General features: G+C 44.2%; 1 protein-coding gene and 1 long non-coding RNA gene across 2 annotated transcripts in view; one reads left to right on the plus strand and one right to left on the minus strand.

The window, feature by feature from the left end:
- Window positions 1–282: 282 nt before the first annotated feature.
- LOC119385735 (uncharacterized) lies at window positions 283–2564 on the minus strand. Its single transcript, XR_007415376.1, has 3 exons — window positions 2469–2564; window positions 2120–2188; window positions 283–918 (listed from the first exon to the last, which is right to left on the minus strand). It is a non-coding gene; the product is annotated as an uncharacterized LOC119385735 (long non-coding RNA).
- Window positions 2565–9683: 7119 nt separating this feature from the next.
- The window catches only part of LOC119386906 (BEN domain-containing protein 5-like), a 17671-nt gene continuing 8267 nt past the window's right edge, over window positions 9684–19087 (plus strand). Inside the window, exons 1-4 of the mRNA XM_049413304.1 lie at window positions 9684–9986; window positions 10074–10390; window positions 12598–12734; window positions 12901–13039. Of these exons, the coding sequence (XP_049269261.1) occupies window positions 10324–10390; window positions 12598–12734; window positions 12901–13039 (343 nt within the window). The 5' untranslated portion in view covers window positions 9684–9986; window positions 10074–10323. The remainder of the gene's footprint in view (window positions 9987–10073; window positions 10391–12597; window positions 12735–12900; window positions 13040–19087) is intronic.

Consider the following 19087-nt stretch of genomic DNA (forward strand, 5'->3'; position numbering starts at 1 on the left):
ACCAGCTCGTTCACCTTTCTGTAAACACCAGTTACACCCAAAATAACCATTAAATTGAGTGACACCTTGCATAGGTGCCCTGGCAACCGAGTCAACCGCACAACAAATGCAATAAGCTTTAAATGTCTGAAGTTGCCCCTTTTGCTCCAAGACAAAGCCACTTTCGCTAAGCTGGCTCATTTGCTTAACAAATGTGCTCTGAAAAAGCTCCATGTGTGGCTTCTCCTTCCAGAACCACAATGCTGCAAGCACAAGTTTTGACATCCTCTGCTCAAGCGGAACCTCATTTACAATTAGCTGAATAGGCCAAATGGACGTGCCACTTGACTTGAAAAGCGGTGTGCCATCAGCATTTAATGTGAAGCTGATTCTGGGACCACACTGCTGTGTTGCAGCTGCAAAATTGCGGTACATTTCGCCATCATACAGATCACCCAATGAGCCATCATGGTTAAGTGGCTTTGTTAAGTCAAGAAGTGTACAGTCTTTCAACAATCTTTGCAACTGCGATTCCACATCAAGAGTCACAAAAAAAGGCATATCAGATAAACTAGAAACACTAGTTTTGTGTCCGCACTTTGTGCAGTGAAAAGAGGCATTTGTTTCAGCATTTTCTATGTGTGTGAAGCATTTGGGGCAAAAACAATAATATGTCATTGTTGTGCCTGTTTTGCTCAAAAGTTTGGAGAGCCGGTAACGTGAATGAGGCAATATTGGTCGTTCGAAAATTCTGTTGATAAGGTCTAAGATGCTGGTCAGCCCTGCAAATGATGAATTATTTTTGACAGCGTGCTTCAGCACCATGAGGAGAATATCGCCTCTAGACAGAACCACTCTTTCAGTCACAACATCGGTAAATAACTCTCCAAAAAGCGACTTGCCACCATGACCAGGCGCTGTGGGACTGTTAGGCATTTGCTGCGGAAAGGAGAAAAGAAATAGTCACTAAAAATGGAGCAGGTGCCCAGCCATCAACATTTACGGTCGAAGTTAGACTATAAAGCAGGACAATAAATTAAGACCCCAAAAGGAGCCAGAAAGCCAGAGCTATTAGGCATGTCTTAACTGAACACTAAGCAGGTAATATTAAATAAATGATTTTGTAACCTACTGTATGGACCAACCAAATCAATATGTTACTAAAGAAAATTTGACAAGCATGAAGCAGTAAACTTGTGCTAAAGCGTTTATTCTAAATGGAAAACAGTTGCTGTGCTTAGTTTTCAGCTTTAAAGGGGCCCTGCAACGCTTATTTTAGTATAATCAGAAAATGCTGCCGATCAGTAGTCCAGGCTACCGAGACAAACATTATAGTGCGGCACATGGTCTAGAATTTACAATTAATTCTCAGTCAGCTAGAAATTGATCCCCCTTCTCTCTACAACTGATGCCATATACCCAAATTTTTGCACCATATACCCACATCCACAGCGATTGGCTGATTTGCTGCATAGTTACTGTGGCCGCTGCGGGATGCTGCCACGTACCCCCAAGCGCACTCGCGATCATGCTGAAATTAAGCCGCGTGTTCGAAGAAAAACAAGAAAAGAAGGTGCTCAAGATCATGACCCATGCTGACGAAGGGTCGCATCTTTTTGCCCCCTGTCATTCCCCTCCCTCCGTAGCTTTCAGTGTGCTTGCTGGCACGAAAGGAGAGAGAAAGCGCTTGAAGCATACGACAAATAACTTCAACTCCGCACTTACTCAACTGATTCTAAAAATTTTTGCAGCATGCGATTCAAAAATTTGAAATCGGTTAAGAGGCAATGTGAATGAGGTTTCTGAAAATTAAAAATAGCCTGCAAATACACTCTGCAATCAGCAACCAGAGGCTACACTGCTATAACCAAGCAGCCCCTATGTCCTAAAGCAAGTAATAAGAGATGCAGTACCTTTCAGGAAGTTCTCGTGCCTTGTACAATTTTGATTACATTACTTAGTGCTTGTTCTCAAAAGCACTGGTGGGATTTTACGGCAGACATTTAATATCTAGCAAAAATAAATGTGTTAGCTACACTGAGCTTCAGTATTTGCAATGCCCAAACATGTTAACTGGGCCCCTAACAGTTAATGACGTCAACCATGTTTGTGTAAATTTTGCAATTTCTGATGGACCTACCATGTCATCTTCTGAAGCCAGCTCTCCAGGATCATGTTGCTCTGAACCATCATCATCAGACATGGAAAGCTGAAAAAAAAAAAAAAAAAAAAGAAAGACAAAAACAATGAAACCAAGAGAAAAGGGAACTAGACAGAGATCAGCACCACCCTAATTTGTGGCAAAGCCTTGTTCGATTTTTTAGTGCAAGATCTACAACGACACCACACATGGAGACACAACAGGCACAAGTGCTGCCATGTCTGTGTGATGCCATTGCAGATTACTCACTAGTCCGAACAACCCCTTTGGTGTAAACAGTTTGGTCATACATATACATACACATATAAATATAGGTATGTGTGTGTACCTCTTCATCATTTAGCAATGTGTCGTGGGAAATCATCGGGATGGCATGCTGTGGCCCATCATTGGTTGCTTGCAGTTCTGAAGTATTGCGACTGACAGCAGCAGATGCCATGCTGGAGGCCGCTGCACCACAAGCGTCGTTTGAAGTTTCCTGTGACAAAACAGTTTATTAATAAAATACACTTAACATTTGAAACATACTACCTCACCTGTTCATCCTGACTACTCAACGTATCAGTTTGAAGTACACTGTTTATATCTGACAAGACTGAAGCTTGACCTGCTGCTTGGCTTAGTCCGGGCGCTGCATTGTTGGAGACTGCTTCATCATCAGATGAGGTTGTGTCCGTAGGCACTTCCTGAATGCAAAAAAGGATCTTAGACATGTGCATGCCTTAAGAGGACGCTTTACTTTGAGAGCTGCTATTTAAATATATCATAATAGAGGACGCTTTTTGTTTTTGAGAATGACAGCTTCAGTTCTAATTGGGTTTACTTTTTGTTGAAAAAAAAAAAAAAACGAACGCAATGACTCTACCTCAGCAATGAAAAGAGATATCACAATTTTGCAAACTACACCTAATAATACATCCAAAGCGGACAAAATAGTTGAATTATGCACTACTGTGAAATATAACTAGCCTGTAGGCAGTATAGTTGCAAAACTCCTGAGAACATCGTAACAATTTCACGCAAGCTGTGAATTCATACATAAACGTTGTCCGCTTTAAATGTTCTAACAGATGCAATGTACTGAACAGCGACAAGTGCTTTCAATGCACAAGTACAGATTTTCTGCTGATGTGCTGAACATTGTTAAGTCTATGTTTAACTTAGTTGCAGTGATCTGCTTAAATAACGGCTGCCGTTCACAACCGCTTTATTTGTACTGAAATTTCGCAGAAATACAAGTCTTCATTGTTCACTAAACAGTATGTTACAGCGTAGTTCGGTATGACCGCCGAGCGATATCTGCCGCTGATATTTACGTTGACCTTCGACAACTACATGTGCAGACAAACGCAGGTTGTTCGCCCGCACAAGCCGTTGTTAATACGCTAGGCTTTTTAGCTATGCGAACCAAAACATGCAGTCCTCTGTGAGTCTTTGAACACAAGCGCATGCGTATTGAAGGCGATAGAACAAAAAGGAAGGTAAACTTACATTGTGTTGGCAAGCCCTCTTAGTACTTCTCGGTAGCACGAAGTCCGATCCATGGTTGATGTATCGTTTATATGGGCCTCTTTTCTTTCTCTTTGGAAGTTGATCCATTATGATCGCATTAACATGCTCCAACAGGCGATTTGTTGTTGCACGTGTAGATGATCCTCAGATTGTTGCTCAGCGAATAACACAACCTGGCTGGCACTGCTGGTTCAGCATGACGAAAGGTGTCCAGTTTCGTATTTCAGTATTTCATTTATTAGTAATACCTGTATACCCGGTAAACCACTATATACTCATAAAAAACTAAATAAATTAGACATATTAATATACAGGTCACATGCGTCAGGCAGCACGATGATTTTACATGCAAACATGCATCTGTCAAGTACGAGCACGCGGCTCGTGAACTTTTAACATTCCGCACGTGCACCTGCGTACGGTCCCTAGAATATACTGGCTAGTCTGCCGTCTCCGCTCTCCGCCGCGTCCTCTCGGGGATGCCTGCAGCGGTGGCGCTGCGCGCAATCGGAGTTCCTTGAGCAGACGCCCCGCCCGCGACTCTCGCTTACGGGTGGGCTGACGGAGCCGTTTACAACCGCGCTCTCGCGTTTGCTTACCTTTTCACGTCGAAGGCCTGCGGTGTGTGCTTTTATTACAGAAAGTGACATTGAGTACAAATAAGTAAGGAATACCTTAGCGCTAGTTAAAGTTGCAGAAGAGCACGAAGTCTGGCGTCACACAAGTTTCCCAGTGATGACCACCATCCCTCAGTGCATCCGTCCTGCTTATCACTTCACGAGACAGAATTGAGAGCATCAGAATTTTTAATCTTTATTGGTTCCTTGACATGGGTTTCGTCAGCGTCATTTAATTGCGTCTTCTCGTCTTTAGCAGCTTAATTCTTTGCCGCTTTACAATTCTCTTTCGCTGTTCAGTGATTTCGTGAAGAAGCGGAATCTAAGTAAAATGCAGAACTTGATGGAGGCTTTTTGTGATGAAATTTGAATGTTCTTCACATCCCATATGAGGCAAATCAGTTTTTTTTTCTCAAGAAAGCGCTGAAATCAACAATGCTCTTTTCATGCAGCTTACTCACGCTGAAATAAGTGATAAAACTATTTTCAAGTTTTGCAATAGCTGCTTTGAGAGGTCCGGAGGGGTATATCAGGCCTCCGTTATCAAAGTGCGCTGTGAATAGGGAGGCCTGATCACTCCCCGTAGCTGTGTTTCTGTCTGATGTGAGACATATGTTGCACAAGTCTCGCACTGTGTCTGTGCCTGACGCTACTGCAGTCTCCGCGCCAGGCTGTCAGCGACGTCAATTGTGGCAGGCGAGAGTGACTTTATGTCATTGCCAGATAAAAGATAGCTGATGACTTGCGGCGAACAGTTCCCCGACTTTGGTGGTCTTGCGAGGTTGTAAAATGCAAGGGCATTTATAGTATAATCAAAAACTGAGCAGCAGTGGGATGATCATTTGTGCCAGAAGACTGCCGAACAATTCCAAATATATTTGCCAGCTTGTCCTGGCTTAAATTTGAGGTCATCAAATATCTCAAACCAGCAGACCTGAGGAATTCGAGCAGCTGCACTGTGCTCTCAATTGTGACACGGAGCCCTTCTGCTGTGCTCGATGAAAGGAAACCGCCAATTGGGTTGGTGGCATGTGTCTCCCATTCTTTTAAATAACGCAGAAATTCTTTCAGAAACGCACAGTTAGGCGAAATTGGGTAGAGGGCTTTTTTTGGCGTTCGGGAGGTCATTATTCTAATTACCCTTTCATATTTTTAATAAAGCATTGAGAATTGGCTCCACGGGGCCACAAGCTTTCTCGTCTTTGTCGGAATACAAAAATTACCCCCTAATGACTTAATTTATCGCCGAAAAGTTGAAAAGGGTGCCTCCCTAATTTTTCAAATGCATTGAGATGGATATGAGCATTCGTGATGCTTGGCGTCACCTTTAGCGTCACACTCTGACAGCCTGGAAGGAATGAACCATCTGTTTCTGCTTTCTCACGTGAAGCCATTGTACAGTGACCAATCCTCGATCGTCGCTTGTTGGAGGGACACTTTAGGCTCTTTTTCGGTGGTCTAAAGCGTATAAAAAATAGTGTTTCTATTTTGATACATTGAGGGAATGTGTGCTTGCTACCCGCGAGTATGCACTGAAACTGAGCCGCAATGTGGCGCTGCGGTGCCCCGAGCTGGGCGCCATTTTTGCGGTTCTCGTGCAGCAGCCGACCCACGCTTGCTACTGTGTTTGCTGTGTGTACGCGCTAGGTGTTGAGTGGTGTTCCTTGACTTCCGTGTACTCGCGTGTTTCATTAACGATAGTACAGCGTTGGAATTGTCCCCTACCACTGCGTGTTGCACGGATCTAGTCATTTGCCTGGCTGTGCAAGCGATCGCCGTGTTGCTACAGTGAAAAGATGCTGCTCAGCGACTACGCCAAGTCGCTGTCTGATCCGAGCGCAGGAGATACCACATCAAAGTCGCAAAATGCGGTAGCGACGACCCCTTCGCGCTTTCCGATGACCAGTTCACGAACGATGTTGGCTGCTATCCCAGCGTAGACCGTGCGGATATCAACGATTATCTTGTTCACGGGACAAGTTTCGTGACGCGGGAGCAGCTTAAGAGCTACAAATCCTTGGAGGCTCACAATTATGTCACAAGCGGCCTCGTGGAGCCACCAAGGGTGAAAACTCTTTGTGATGGCAACATCGTCGTTGTTTCAAAGGTAGGCTGTTGCTCGCGCTTCTTTTAGCGTGCGTTGTGGACTTGTAGCCGAGATTGAAGCTCGGCGCCCAGTCGGGATTGGCCTCGTCCATCGAATAAGCTGGTCTTCCTGAAATGGAACGCACGCTGCAGTGCTGTACGTAAATTATAACGCCGAGGAGATGCATTTTATGCTGCTGCCGCGCTCACCTGTGATGAAATGCGCCCCGCAAACGCGGTAGTGCGTCGCCGATTCGTCCAGGTCTTCGCGACGAATTCTGCTCAGCCATAGAGCTCTCCGCTTTGACGACAGCTCCGTTATCTTCGCACACTGTCCTGATATAACTTTCGGCACGACATTGAACCCTACCCGTTGAAAGTTCTCGTCGTTGAGGCTGTTTCTTGTGCGGTTGGAGCAACCGTAAACAGCGCAGTTCACCATAGCCGATTGACGCAGCTCGACGCGCAACAACGTCCTGCGGCTTGGGCACTTTTACAAGTCCACGCAACACGCAGTGGTAGGGGACAGTTCCAACGCCGTACTATCGTTAATGAAACACGCGAGTACACGGAAGTCAAGGAAACACCACACAACACCTAGCGCGTACACGCAGCAAACACAGTAGCAAGCGTGGGTCGGCTGCTGCACGAGAACCGCAAAAATGGCGCCCAGCTCGGGGCACCGCAGCGCCACATTGCGGCTCAGTTTCAGTGCATACTCCCTAAAAGGCGAAAAGCAGCGCGAGTCTGTCATGTGCGTTCTCTGTTTTGGAAACCGATTTCGAATACCTTGTACTACGATGCGAGGGAACGGTCAGCTATCCCTATACTTCAAAAAAAAAAAAAAAAAGCAAACGAAAGAAATAAGCAGCGCGAAACATGTGCGGTGGGCGAGCAGTCGACAAACTGACATTGAACGACACATCTGGTTGAGTATTTCTTGTGCCGCGAATGTGTTCTTGTGCTGCGCTTCGAGCCTATTTCCCGCTCATTTCGGCATGCAGCAGTGTCATTAAAGAACGAACCTATATATATTTTCAGTGGAGGAGCCAAAAACCAAATACAACGCACATTATGAAAGCCAACACCTGTTTCATTGCATAATTTCGAACCTTGTGGCAAGGTACTCGTGGAAAAGATACCATATGTCTGTTCTTCGGCTGATACACCTGGTTCTGATGTGCCAAGCTTCTGCTGTAAATGTCTCAGCCTGTTGGAGGCGCAACTTATTTGTGGCGTCATTGTACAGCTATATTATAGTGCCTAGAATATACAGTATATTCTAGGCACTGTAGCTATAGTATCCCGGCTGCCGCCTCCCTGGACCGCAGCAAGCTTGGACAAAAATAAAGTTTTGTATATATATATATATATATATATATATATATATATATATATATATATATATATATATATATATATATTGTAGGACCGTAAATAGATCTAATAACACTTTGAGCGAAATCGCATGAACTTAGCTTATCGTTAAAAAAAAAATCTTCTCCAACATTACAATGCCTGTAATATACTCACCCATTCTGAGAACTGCACTGCGTTTATTGTCTCCGTAACACATCGAGAACCAACCTTTATAATTACGAGACTAACACACTAAATATATCTGAAATAACGTTCTTACTCTCAGAATTGTTTGCTTATTAAAAACTGATCTTAGAAATGTTTGGTACCTTCGTAAGGACAATTTAACAGCATATATATAATGATGGCAGTCTTGTGATAACAGTAACTCCTTAAGAAAAAAAAATAAAAGCCAATTTTTGGCCCGTTCTGCTTCGAGTAACTGCGCGCTCTTAAATGAGCGTCTGGATCCACCACTGATCTTAGTGTGATCACGGCAGTGTCCAGACAAGAGACGACGTTGAATGCAATGTTTGGTCGGTTCAAGATGTTCCAGTCTCTGCCCACACGAACAGAACGAAAACGTGTAGTTCATGCGGGAGCGCAAAATAAAAGGCAAGGCGCGATACTCCACCGATTCCTCCTGCGCGACATGCACCGTGCAGGCGCTCCGATGGACCGCAGCGCCCCCTGCGCAAGCATCCGCGGCGCGGACGCGGCCTTGCATGGGGACGGCGCGGAGACGGCAGACTAGCCAGTATATTCTAGGGACCGTAACCTGCGTGCATCGCGCACATGTCGCGCAGATATGCTAGATTTGCCTACGATCGCAGTGTTCTAGAAGTTGTACTACGATCCTGGATCTGTCGGCTGCGTTACCTTTTTCTCTTTCACGTGTGTACAGTAGCGCAAGAATGATCACGCACGCAAAAGTGCGGTATGAGGATGATCGAAAACTTGCGGTTGTGGACATTCGAGACATAGAAAACTTCCATCCCGAGAACGCGAAGGATTTCAAATCGAAGTTCTTTTATTCGGTGAAATGGACCGATCCGGACGGGACCTCGGACTTTTACCGGGCTCGGATTCTAGCTCTGGGAGGTAAGCTGTTCGTTTGAGCACACATTTATTTTGCCTTGTCAAGTGCATTTCTTGTGTTCCGCGGTGCGCATATGCCTATCGTTGTGGACGCTATCCGATGCGTGCGGTCGGTCTGAACAATGACACATACTTTTGTCTTGAAATGAGCGTAATTTAAATATATTCTTGCAACTTCCGTAATTTCCAAATACACCTAAAGAAGCTAGTGTAGTATAATAGTAAATTACCATACATGCTCAACTGTCTTTTGCGCCCAATCTCTTCTTCAATAAAACTTGTTGCTAGGCGAGATGCATGTTTAAGGGATCGCCTTTCTTTCCATTTTCCGAGTCGTGCTATAATTCCATGCAGTACAGCACAACTCGATAATTGCCCTTGAAATGTATGCACTGATCCAGATCATACCCCTCTCCTCCCTCACTTTTGACGTTTGTCTGCGCAGCTTCCAGCGTACGGCACGTGTTCGCCACGTGCCGCACGTGGCGAACTCGAGTCCCTCGCAGCTGACTTCATGCCCTTAGAGCACTGTTACGTAGGTCAAATAAAATAATTATTGATCGCGAGTGTTCATGCAGTAGTCATGATATTGATTAATATGCCCACCAGTGAGGTCCCCCCCCCCCTTCCCAAATGAAAAAGAAAAACGAAAAGAAAATCTGGATTTAAGCATATATATATATATGAAGTGTATTTGTTCCCTCTTAACACAATATGCATATACACAAAGACAGTTAATGAGCACATGAAAATGTTTCATGGTTGCTGTGATACTACGCACAAATATATTTATTCTCCCTGCTTCTGTTTGAGGCTTATTGCATGTAGAGCATGCACTTTTTATGATTGATGCAAGGACTACTGAAAATTCTAAGGATCCTTTCATATAAATGGAAGGCTTATTTAAGCATACACTCAGCATAATATTCTTTCCCACTAAATCTGTTGCCACTGTTCTGTGTTTCCTTTTGTACTTGCAGTGCAGCCTAGTCGCACATCCATGGCTCATAATGAAATTGTTTTCTTTTAAGATTTTTCAATGTGTATTCCTTTAATATTTTCCAGAATCAGAAGAAGACCTGGAGGCGGAGGGAAGAGGCCGGCAGAGGCTTAGATTTGAAAGAATGGCATATTCGCCTGACGGCGAAGATGAAGACGATGATGTCGAGCCAGAGGTACTTGTTTACGTAGTGCTGTATCCTTGCTTATGCATTGTATGACTTTAAACAGCCTCATAATACGTTTTTTGGTTTTGTGTGCAGCGTCCTGCAAAAAAGCCCTCTGGCCCAAAGCAGGAGCTATTGGACATGTTAAAAAAAAAAAACTGACGACATCCAGCAAAGGGAAGAAGCTGCTTTAAAGAAGCAGAAAAAGAGGCCAACATATGACGATAGGGGTGGCCTAGTCACTGAGCTGAAGTACAAGGTACAGAGACTTGAAGGCCTTGTGGAAAGAAAGTGCAAAAAAATTGAGGAACTGCGAAACAAAAACGAAGAGTTGGAGCAGGAGGCCATGAAGCTGAGGCAGCTGAACATGAGGCTGCAGGAAAAAATGCTGACAGCCATAGATGAAGGCACAGGTATGGAATTCAGCTTTCTGTAGTTTTATGGCTTCTGTGGCTGCTACATGGACTTATTTGTAATTTGTATGCCAGTAGCATAGCCAGCAATTTTTTTTTGGAGGGGGGGGGGACTCAACTATACTTTATGTACGTTCATGCATGCATTTGTATGTGTGCCTATATTGCCAAACTTAAATGTTGGGGCGGGGCTTTGAACACCCCCTGGCCCTCCCCCTGGCTGCGCCAGTGGTGTAAGCATTGCCTCTACCTAGATTATTTTGTTTAAATTATAGGCTTCTTTCAAATTAAAACTTCCTTACAATTTCAAATCATAAAATTAAACAAGGGGAGATGTTTGTGCATACCATGTTTACACATTTATAAAATAAGGGGAGAGTTTGCCTTCGTAGAATTGTAAGAAAATTATATAAAAAGGTATTACAGTTATAACATGAGCTCGCCATACAATGTTGGAGAGCTTTTCTTCCAACCAGTGGTGACGATCTTGCATAGGACCACAAAAGGCTTTTCAAGTCGGCAGAGCATGAAAGAACTTGTCACCCAATAATTAAATGCTCATTTATGCCAAGACACAGTGATGGGAATGGCCAAAAGTGTTTTGTATCAGGTTTTGTAGCAGGAAAAATGATGATTTGTAGCAGCTGCCCTCAGTTTTGTAGCAGGTTGCGAAAACGAAAAAAAAAAACAGGTCAGATGGCGTTTTAATGGTTTTATTATACAATAAAATGAAGTATTAAATACAGTGTGCGCATGAGTTCAATGACGGCGCAACTAACGCAAGCTTTAAACAAAGCCTAGGATCACAAATATATGAAGACTGGTTGACACAAAGACAGCCTCGCCGGTACGACTGCGAGGCTGCGGCACGCAGCGAAAACTGGGAATGAGCCGCAACTGCACTCAGCTCAAACGACAGTGCCACCAGGTAGCGACACCATAGTGTTTCCTACAATACTTACTAGAGGGAACTCTGGCGCTAGTGTCTATGGGAGCTGCAATGCATCGCACTTCAGCCAGCATGGGAATCATGGGTAGTACACGGATTTGTCTAAACTTCGTTCTTTAGGCTCTGCTTGGCTCCGCGTCGCCTGCATCTGCTTTGTCGCAAAACGAAGTTCAGCAAAAATCAGCAGTTTCACTTCACCACTTTAACTTCTTTAGGCTCACCGATTCAAATCTGGTCACGAAGGTCACAACGATACATTCTTTTATCCGAAAGAAAACCAAAACATAGCAATAAACAAAGCCACAAGTGCGTTCGAAGCCCACAAGCACGAAGACTAGGCAAATCCGTGTACTACCCATCATTCCCATGGTGGCTGAAAGATCGCAGTGCCAGAGTTCCCTCTAGGTCATTTTAGGAAACTCTATGACCGACACTACACAGTGACAAGCCTACGCACAACTACAGCCACGTGCCCACGCATTGGATTGTATTGGATTGGCTCTGCCTACGAATGGCACGAGAGGCGGCAGCCTATCTGCCACCTGGTGTTGCTGAAAAATCCCCTTGACGGTGGCCTCCGAGATAAAGCAGCGCATTGCCAGGTAATCTCGGAGGCTATGCGTAGCAGCTTTGGAGCAGTTCTGCTCATTTGTAGCATGGATGTAGCAGCTTTCACGAAATGTAGCAGGTTGGAGCAATGGTGCTCATTTGTAGCATAGATGTAGCAGCTTTAATGAAATGTAGCAGCTTGGAGCAATTGTAGCAGCTTTCCCATCACTGCAAGACACCACTGATTATGGGTTTCCAATTTCTTTGGACAGTTTATTGCCTTAGTTTTAAGCAGATCATTTGTACTGTGTTTTCTTCATCATGTTTTACCAGGCAGTGGTTGCATGTGCAAAACATTGCACAGACCCAACACGTTGCCATTGTCACTTAGAGTGCTCTGTGAAGCTGCTTTGAAAAAAGAAAAATAAGTAAGTGCCGTTATATTTGTAGCTTGGTTCCACATTTAATATGAGGTGTGTTCTCAAATTGTTAGTTACAAAAACAAAACAAAAAATTAAAAACTCTTGTGTCAGTACAGTACAGTACTTGCCTTTGGTACAATTTCTTTCTTGGATGTAGCGATATTTTGGATGTGAGCCTTTATATTGAAACTCATTTGCTTTAAATATTGATTCCTGACTATGCTGTCATCTTAAAGTGACCGAGTTCTGCTGTTTGTAATGAGCCATGCTTCGTGTTGATGATGCAGGCTACAGTAGAGCTTCGTGCTCCACTAAGAGCGGACCAGACCACTCGACGAGGGAAGTGGATATTGACAGCATGGACGTGATTCCTAGGGAGAAAACACCGCCACAGGATGATTACGCAAGAAAAGAGAATGCCATGGTAACGTCCACATCTGAAGGGCAGCTTCAGCAATTTTTAGTATTACGTACAGTTGTCATCATAAGTGAAATTTTCCTTGTGCTTGCCTAAACAGCAAATGCTGCTTTTTTAAATGGTTGTTAAAATGATTTTTTTTTTTTTTGCTGCAATACGTTTCCTGATGCAGGTGGACATTGGCGGTGGCCTTCAAATAAATTCTAGCGCATGGCACCACATTCAGGGCCATCAAAAGGATTCCCTTTTCGTTAAGGACCTCCTCCTGGGAATTTGGCCCAAGGACCAGCTGAAAAACCGCTCTTTGCAAGGTGTGTTTCTGTTCTATAGAATTCCTTGTACTTTCTTAACAGCGGAGCTGTTTAAGCCAGCTGTAATCTGTCCACCGTGAACAAAAATCCTCAGGTGGGTATGCGTCAAAGGAATTGGGCAAGCCCCACTACGAGTACAGCAGGTGCAAGTGTTAAATGAAAACTTCGCTTGACGAAGTGGAGCATGTGAAGCATGCAAGAGAAGTGAGGGGAATAAAGACATTACAAGATAGAAAGACTAGACAGAGAGAAAGATTGTGTTATAGTTAATCACCGTTCATTTGTGTCTTACAGGGAAGCGGTGTCCACGATTTCCCGATCGGCCTGCAAAGGCTCCACTGACACCTTGGAAAGTGGAAGTGATGCGTGGTAAGTGTTCATGCTTTTTATGATGTTTTGGTGCAAACTGTCTTTGGTCATTCTGCTTCAGACCGTAGTCTTATAGACTATTTTTGTTTAAAAATTGTTTCTTCGTACCAGTTAGTGAGGCCTTGTGAACTTTTTGTTTTAGACTGTTACAGACGGAGACTGCAGCGCCAGGGGATTCCGAAACCCTTATGCCTGCTGCACTCAAGCAGCTGAACCATTTCGTGGTTGAGAAGCTGGCAGACCTTGAGAGGCTGGCAAAACGGTGAGGTGCTGTTATAAATGTGTTTTGACTAATTTCAGGGAGGTTCTTTGTATGTAGTTTTTAAATGACATGCAGCCTGGTAAAGAAAGTGTTTAAAGCATCATACTGACTAAATGCCATGCCAGTGCATTTGCTTACATCTATGCAAAGTATCATGTGGAGAAAGCTAGTCTTGAGCTTGCAGCACATCAAGTTAACACTGTTTACTCAAATCTGAGCCAGCCCAGATTCTAGGCTGACCCCCTAATGTTTGAAGCCAGAAAAAACAAAAATGTTACCTCAAATGTAGGCTGAGCAGGAAAAAGAAATGTTACAGTGTGCACGAAACTCGTACAGAATATACAGTCAAACACAGATATATTGGGTGCGAGGTCCTCCACTAGAGACGTGGGCACTGCAGTCGTTATGACGTGCAGGGTTGGATCGCGTGATTCACGTTGCTCTGGTGAAGGGAAGTGGACGGTTCAACGCGTTGCTTTTAACCACGATTTCTGGTGTTTTCCACTTTGAACAGCGTTGTTTTGTTCTCACTTCATGTGTGCGGACACCTAGACTTCACAATGCGGGAAAGTGCAGTCAAAGTTATCGGCAGCATGGTACTTTATGCTGCTCCATGCCACAGTGCGAGTCTAGCGTCAGCTTTCACTTTCACCGTTACCCTGCTTTGCAAGAGCGTGATACCACTGTCACCTGACATTCGTTTATTGTTATTTCGAGCTCATGGGGTTCCTTGCTTATAGAGGACGTCTATACAATGAGCCCATCTAATGTGGAAGTGCTAGACTAATTGCATAAAGAAATTCCGATATATAATATGTGAAACGGCTGCTGTTCATGTTCATTGTTCTACATCTGTGCCTAGGCTCGCACAATTTGTGCAACCTGCACGTCAACTGAAGGCTGAATTAGCTATATTTGTTTCAAAACCGACTGTGGGTATGTCGCCCGAGTGACCAAACCAAGCTAATTTTCAGCCTTTGAGCCACTAATAGTTGCGTGTGAACATTGGCGTGCAGTGGTTGAGCTGCCTATGCAGGTTGTTTTTCCTGCTTCAAAAGCCACTTCTATCACTCCATTATAGCCACAGAGAACTTGTTCGTTTATTATGGTGTAACTACAACATAATTTACATACTTTGTGTGGAAGTGTGTAGGAATAGCTTTTTTTTCTTTTTTTTTTTTTTGCAGCAAGTCTCTCCACCATCTGTTACAGCCAAGAACACAGATACATTCATAGTGTGCTTCAAGGGCAGCACCACAATATCGTTGCATCCTGTGTATATGTAACATTAGTGACGTGAACTTGTAACTTTCATGCACTTATGTATTTTCAACACTTTCAGGGAAAAGGACACAGGAAATTCCTAAGTGTGGCAAGGTGCAAGTTGAAGAATAAGGAGTACCTGATTTTTTGCTAGTCATTATAACTTTTACAATGCTTTTAAAGTAATAAATTATCGTAAAACAAGTACCTCCATTGTATGGTTTTTATTTGATGTGTGTGCATTACATATCATTCACAAATAAGCATACCAGACCATTTTGTTCAGGATCAACATTTCTTTTGTCCAATTCGCTATCATTTTTGCGTCAAAAATCTGGTGTACTCTTTGCCCATGTTTTTCAGCCAATGGAAGAATATTCGGGTCAAGCTAGACCACCAGTTGTGCACGAGTGTACTTCAAATGGTTGACCAGTTGCGCACCACCTAGCTCTAACTGGATGACCATGTGTGTTCAACTGGCTAACCAATTAAGCACCAGTTGGCTCTAGCTGGGTGACCATATGTTTTCAACTGGTTAACCAGTTGGCTTTAACTGGATCACCATATGTGTTCAACTGGCTAACCAATTGGACACCAGTTGGCTCTAACTGGTTGACCGTATGGTTTCAACTGGTTAACCAGTTGGGCACCAGTTGGCTTTAACTGGATCACCATATGTGTTCAACTGGCTAACCAATTGGGCACCAGTCAGCTTCAACTGGATGACCATTTGGCTTGAACTGGATCACCATATGTTTTCAATAGGTTAACCATTTGGACACCCATTCACACTGACTGGTTGACCAGTTGGGCATCAATATGTTTAATTGGATGACCATTTGTTTTCAACTGGCTAACCAATTGGGCACCAGTTAGGTTCAATTGATGACCAGTTGGCTTTAACTGGATGACCATATGTTTTCAACTGGTTGACCATTTCGACACCAATTTACATTGACTGGTTGACTAGGTGCACACCAGTTATCTATAATTGGTTGACCATGTGTGTTCAATAGGTTGACCAATTGCGCACCATTTGGATTCAATTACGTCCAGTTAAATGCAATTGGAAAACCAATTGGCCACCGGTACTGCCCAAATGGTTTGCCAATTGGACGTAAACTGGTCTACCAATTGGATATAATTGGTGCGCTCTCAACTGGTGGCGAAATTCCAATTGGTCGAAAACCAATTGGTGGCAATTGGTATTTTTCCAATTGGACCCATTGACTTTTTTTGACTGGGCAACTAATGACGTAAGTGTGTCACCTGCACAGTTGCCCGTGTCTGGTGCTTTTACCAAATTGCAAAAGCTAAGGGAATTCACGGCAGCAAGGAACTGGGTCGATGTGGGATGATCATTGCACCCGGATAATTGACGAATGATCCCGAATAGCTTTTCGATTGGATCTCGGGGATTGGAACGGCAGCATTCTTTTCCAAAGGCTCGTCTGCTCTTGGTATATTACGCTGCCACTGCTGGAACAAATGGTCGTCTTCGGGACTCCGAACAATGAAAGCTTCTGCTTGCACGATTTGTACCCAGTTGAGCATCTGGGCACAAAACAGTGGCTCTGACGTCTGCTCATGGCACACACTCCGCAAAAGACATAACGTAAACACGACAAGGCTGTCCAACCAGCAAATGTAGCACGAAAGAACAGCGTAAATAGGCAAAAGAATCACGTCTAACCGGCGAGTTCCAGCATTGAACAACGTGCGCAGTAGTGATGCAGAACTATCGATGGTACTATCGATACTATCGATAGCTGAGTCACTATCGAACTATCGATGGTAAAAGATACTATCGATAGTGCTATCGATAGTAAGTACTATCGATAGTTTAAAATCAACAGCGCGAACTCATTGCAGAATAAATTTGGTTCCCCGCGCGCGTGGTACATAGTGCAGCCGGAGGAGCAGGCTGAAGGCAAGAAAGTTGACATGCTTGCTTTCTTCACCAGAGTGCTTCGCTGAAACATGGTCATAAAGTCAAACTATTAAGCTGTAGCGGAAAGGAAGCCGTTACATGGGTGGAACTGCGCGGCTTCAGTTTTATATTGCATTTGACGATTGCAAAATCAAAAATTATCAAGAACTAAGTTTGTTAATGGTAATTAGATGTAACTGGTTGCTTTTAAATGTTAATTTATTGATGGACATATGCCGCCATTTTCACTGCGCAAATAATTTCTCTCGATAAAAGTTTCCTCATAAATTAAGCGAAGCTGATAGTAGGCTATCGCAAATATTTTGGCAGTTTGGCCAGCCAGCAACAGCATCGTTATTCGTACCGCTATGGATAGTTTGCCACGTGGTTGTGACGGTGAAGAATGCTACAGCAAGACTGGGAAATACGAAGCTCTTTTTTTTTTTTTGGTCGAACTTGTGCCCAGAAAATCAAAACTCAGAATACAAGCGATACACGCTGCGCACTGATTGCGGCGAGAGCAGTCGCCGGCCGTCGAGTAATCTGACAATCGGTGGAACGCTTCGTCTTTTATACATCAGTCGTCAAACGTTCCAGTGTTATCGCTATTGCTCGCGTAAGCTCTCGAATAAACTTGAATATTCGCGTCCGGCGCGTAACCTTAAAATGTCAAACAATCGCGAAACTTCTCAAACATCGCGGCGCGGTCTGCGTCAAACGCAGCTAACAGTCTGTGGGTGAAACCCGAATACATCAAAATAAAGCAATAAACACGCGTGGAAGTAATATCGCTACTAATATTACCAATGGTACTACCGATTCGACTATCGATAGTTTATCGATAGTAGTACTATCAATAGTTTGTTTACACTATCGATAGTTTCAAAGAAACTATCGATACTATCGATAGTCAATTTACCGATAGTTCTGCATCACTAGTGCGCAGCCTGAGAGCCTGACGTGTATACGACAGCGCGCGCCACCTAGCGGAAACATCGCAAGGCGGCGTCACTACCTCCCATTGCAGCCGCTTGGCGGTGATCACACTTCTAGTATTCTAGAGTCACTGTATATGCTACCTTTAGGTAGCAGAGTAGCGCATAGGTCCGGCTAGCAACCACATCTATGCGGTGAAGTCGCACTCCATTTTGGCAGGCGACATGCCTACCGCGTCGCCGATAAACATGTCTGGCGTGTCGAAGGCCGGCGAAAAACATTGGCTGTCGATAACTAGTGTTAATAGACCGATCTCACCAGCTAGTTTCACTACGCCACCGCTGCCGTGATGCATGCCGGTAGTTGTAGTCATCCGTCCGCGCGCCCGTGTATTCGTTGCTGCGGCGGGCCGCACCGCAGTGAGATTTATTAACTTTCATTATTTTCCGCGATGGGTGGATTCACATGTTGTGTTCCTGGATGCTTCAACAACAGTTCGAAACGAAAGGGCCTCGGATTTTACGTGTTCCCGAAAGAGACGAAGCTTCGGCAGCTTTTGGCTGCAGCGTATCAACAGAGCTGGACAGCGTGGCAAGTAAGTCTGTCTTTTGTTGTTTTTTGCTGCGTTAGGGCATTTAGCTTACTCAGTTCAGATTAGCCGATCGACTTGACTTAAAATAAAGTGTAGCGAGGCACGTATAAAAGTGTATTTTCCACGGTAAGCGCAGATACCTTCATGTCACAGCCGCGATACAGTCTGGCCATGTCGGCGGCGTCTTCCGACTTCCTATGCTGAAAAAGGTATTTCATCGCGCGTATATTTATATAAAGAATAATCGTATCAGGTGCTGTACATTTACAAAACAGGAGAGCGCGCGCGGCGTTCGAAACGCTTGTGCGGCGTGTTTATCCGGAACGCGAGACTAATAATATTGATGCGATTATGGTATGCGCGTTTCATTAGGCATCAGTGCTACGGCAGAGGCTGTTTCAGGGTGTTGTATTAATCGCGCATATAACAGAGGAAGCCTGTCAGCATGCCCATATCGCAAATGTTTCGTAATAATTTGTGACGATATTTTTTAAACTTGATTTTAGCCTACACTTGATCATTTACGATCTCTTGCGTGCACTATCACCGGGATCACCTACTCGGCGCAGTGCATGTTGATGACGCTCACGTTAGGCAAATCGCGGAGCGAGTCGCTGGTTAGAAATCCGCTCCACAAACTTCCACCCACCACGCTAGTGGCGCAAATCCAGAAAAATCGTACTTTTTTTTATGGGG

This window comes from Rhipicephalus sanguineus, chromosome 3, assembly GCF_013339695.2.
Source record: "Rhipicephalus sanguineus isolate Rsan-2018 chromosome 3, BIME_Rsan_1.4, whole genome shotgun sequence".
Taxonomy (NCBI): Eukaryota; Metazoa; Arthropoda; class Arachnida; order Ixodida; family Ixodidae; genus Rhipicephalus; species Rhipicephalus sanguineus.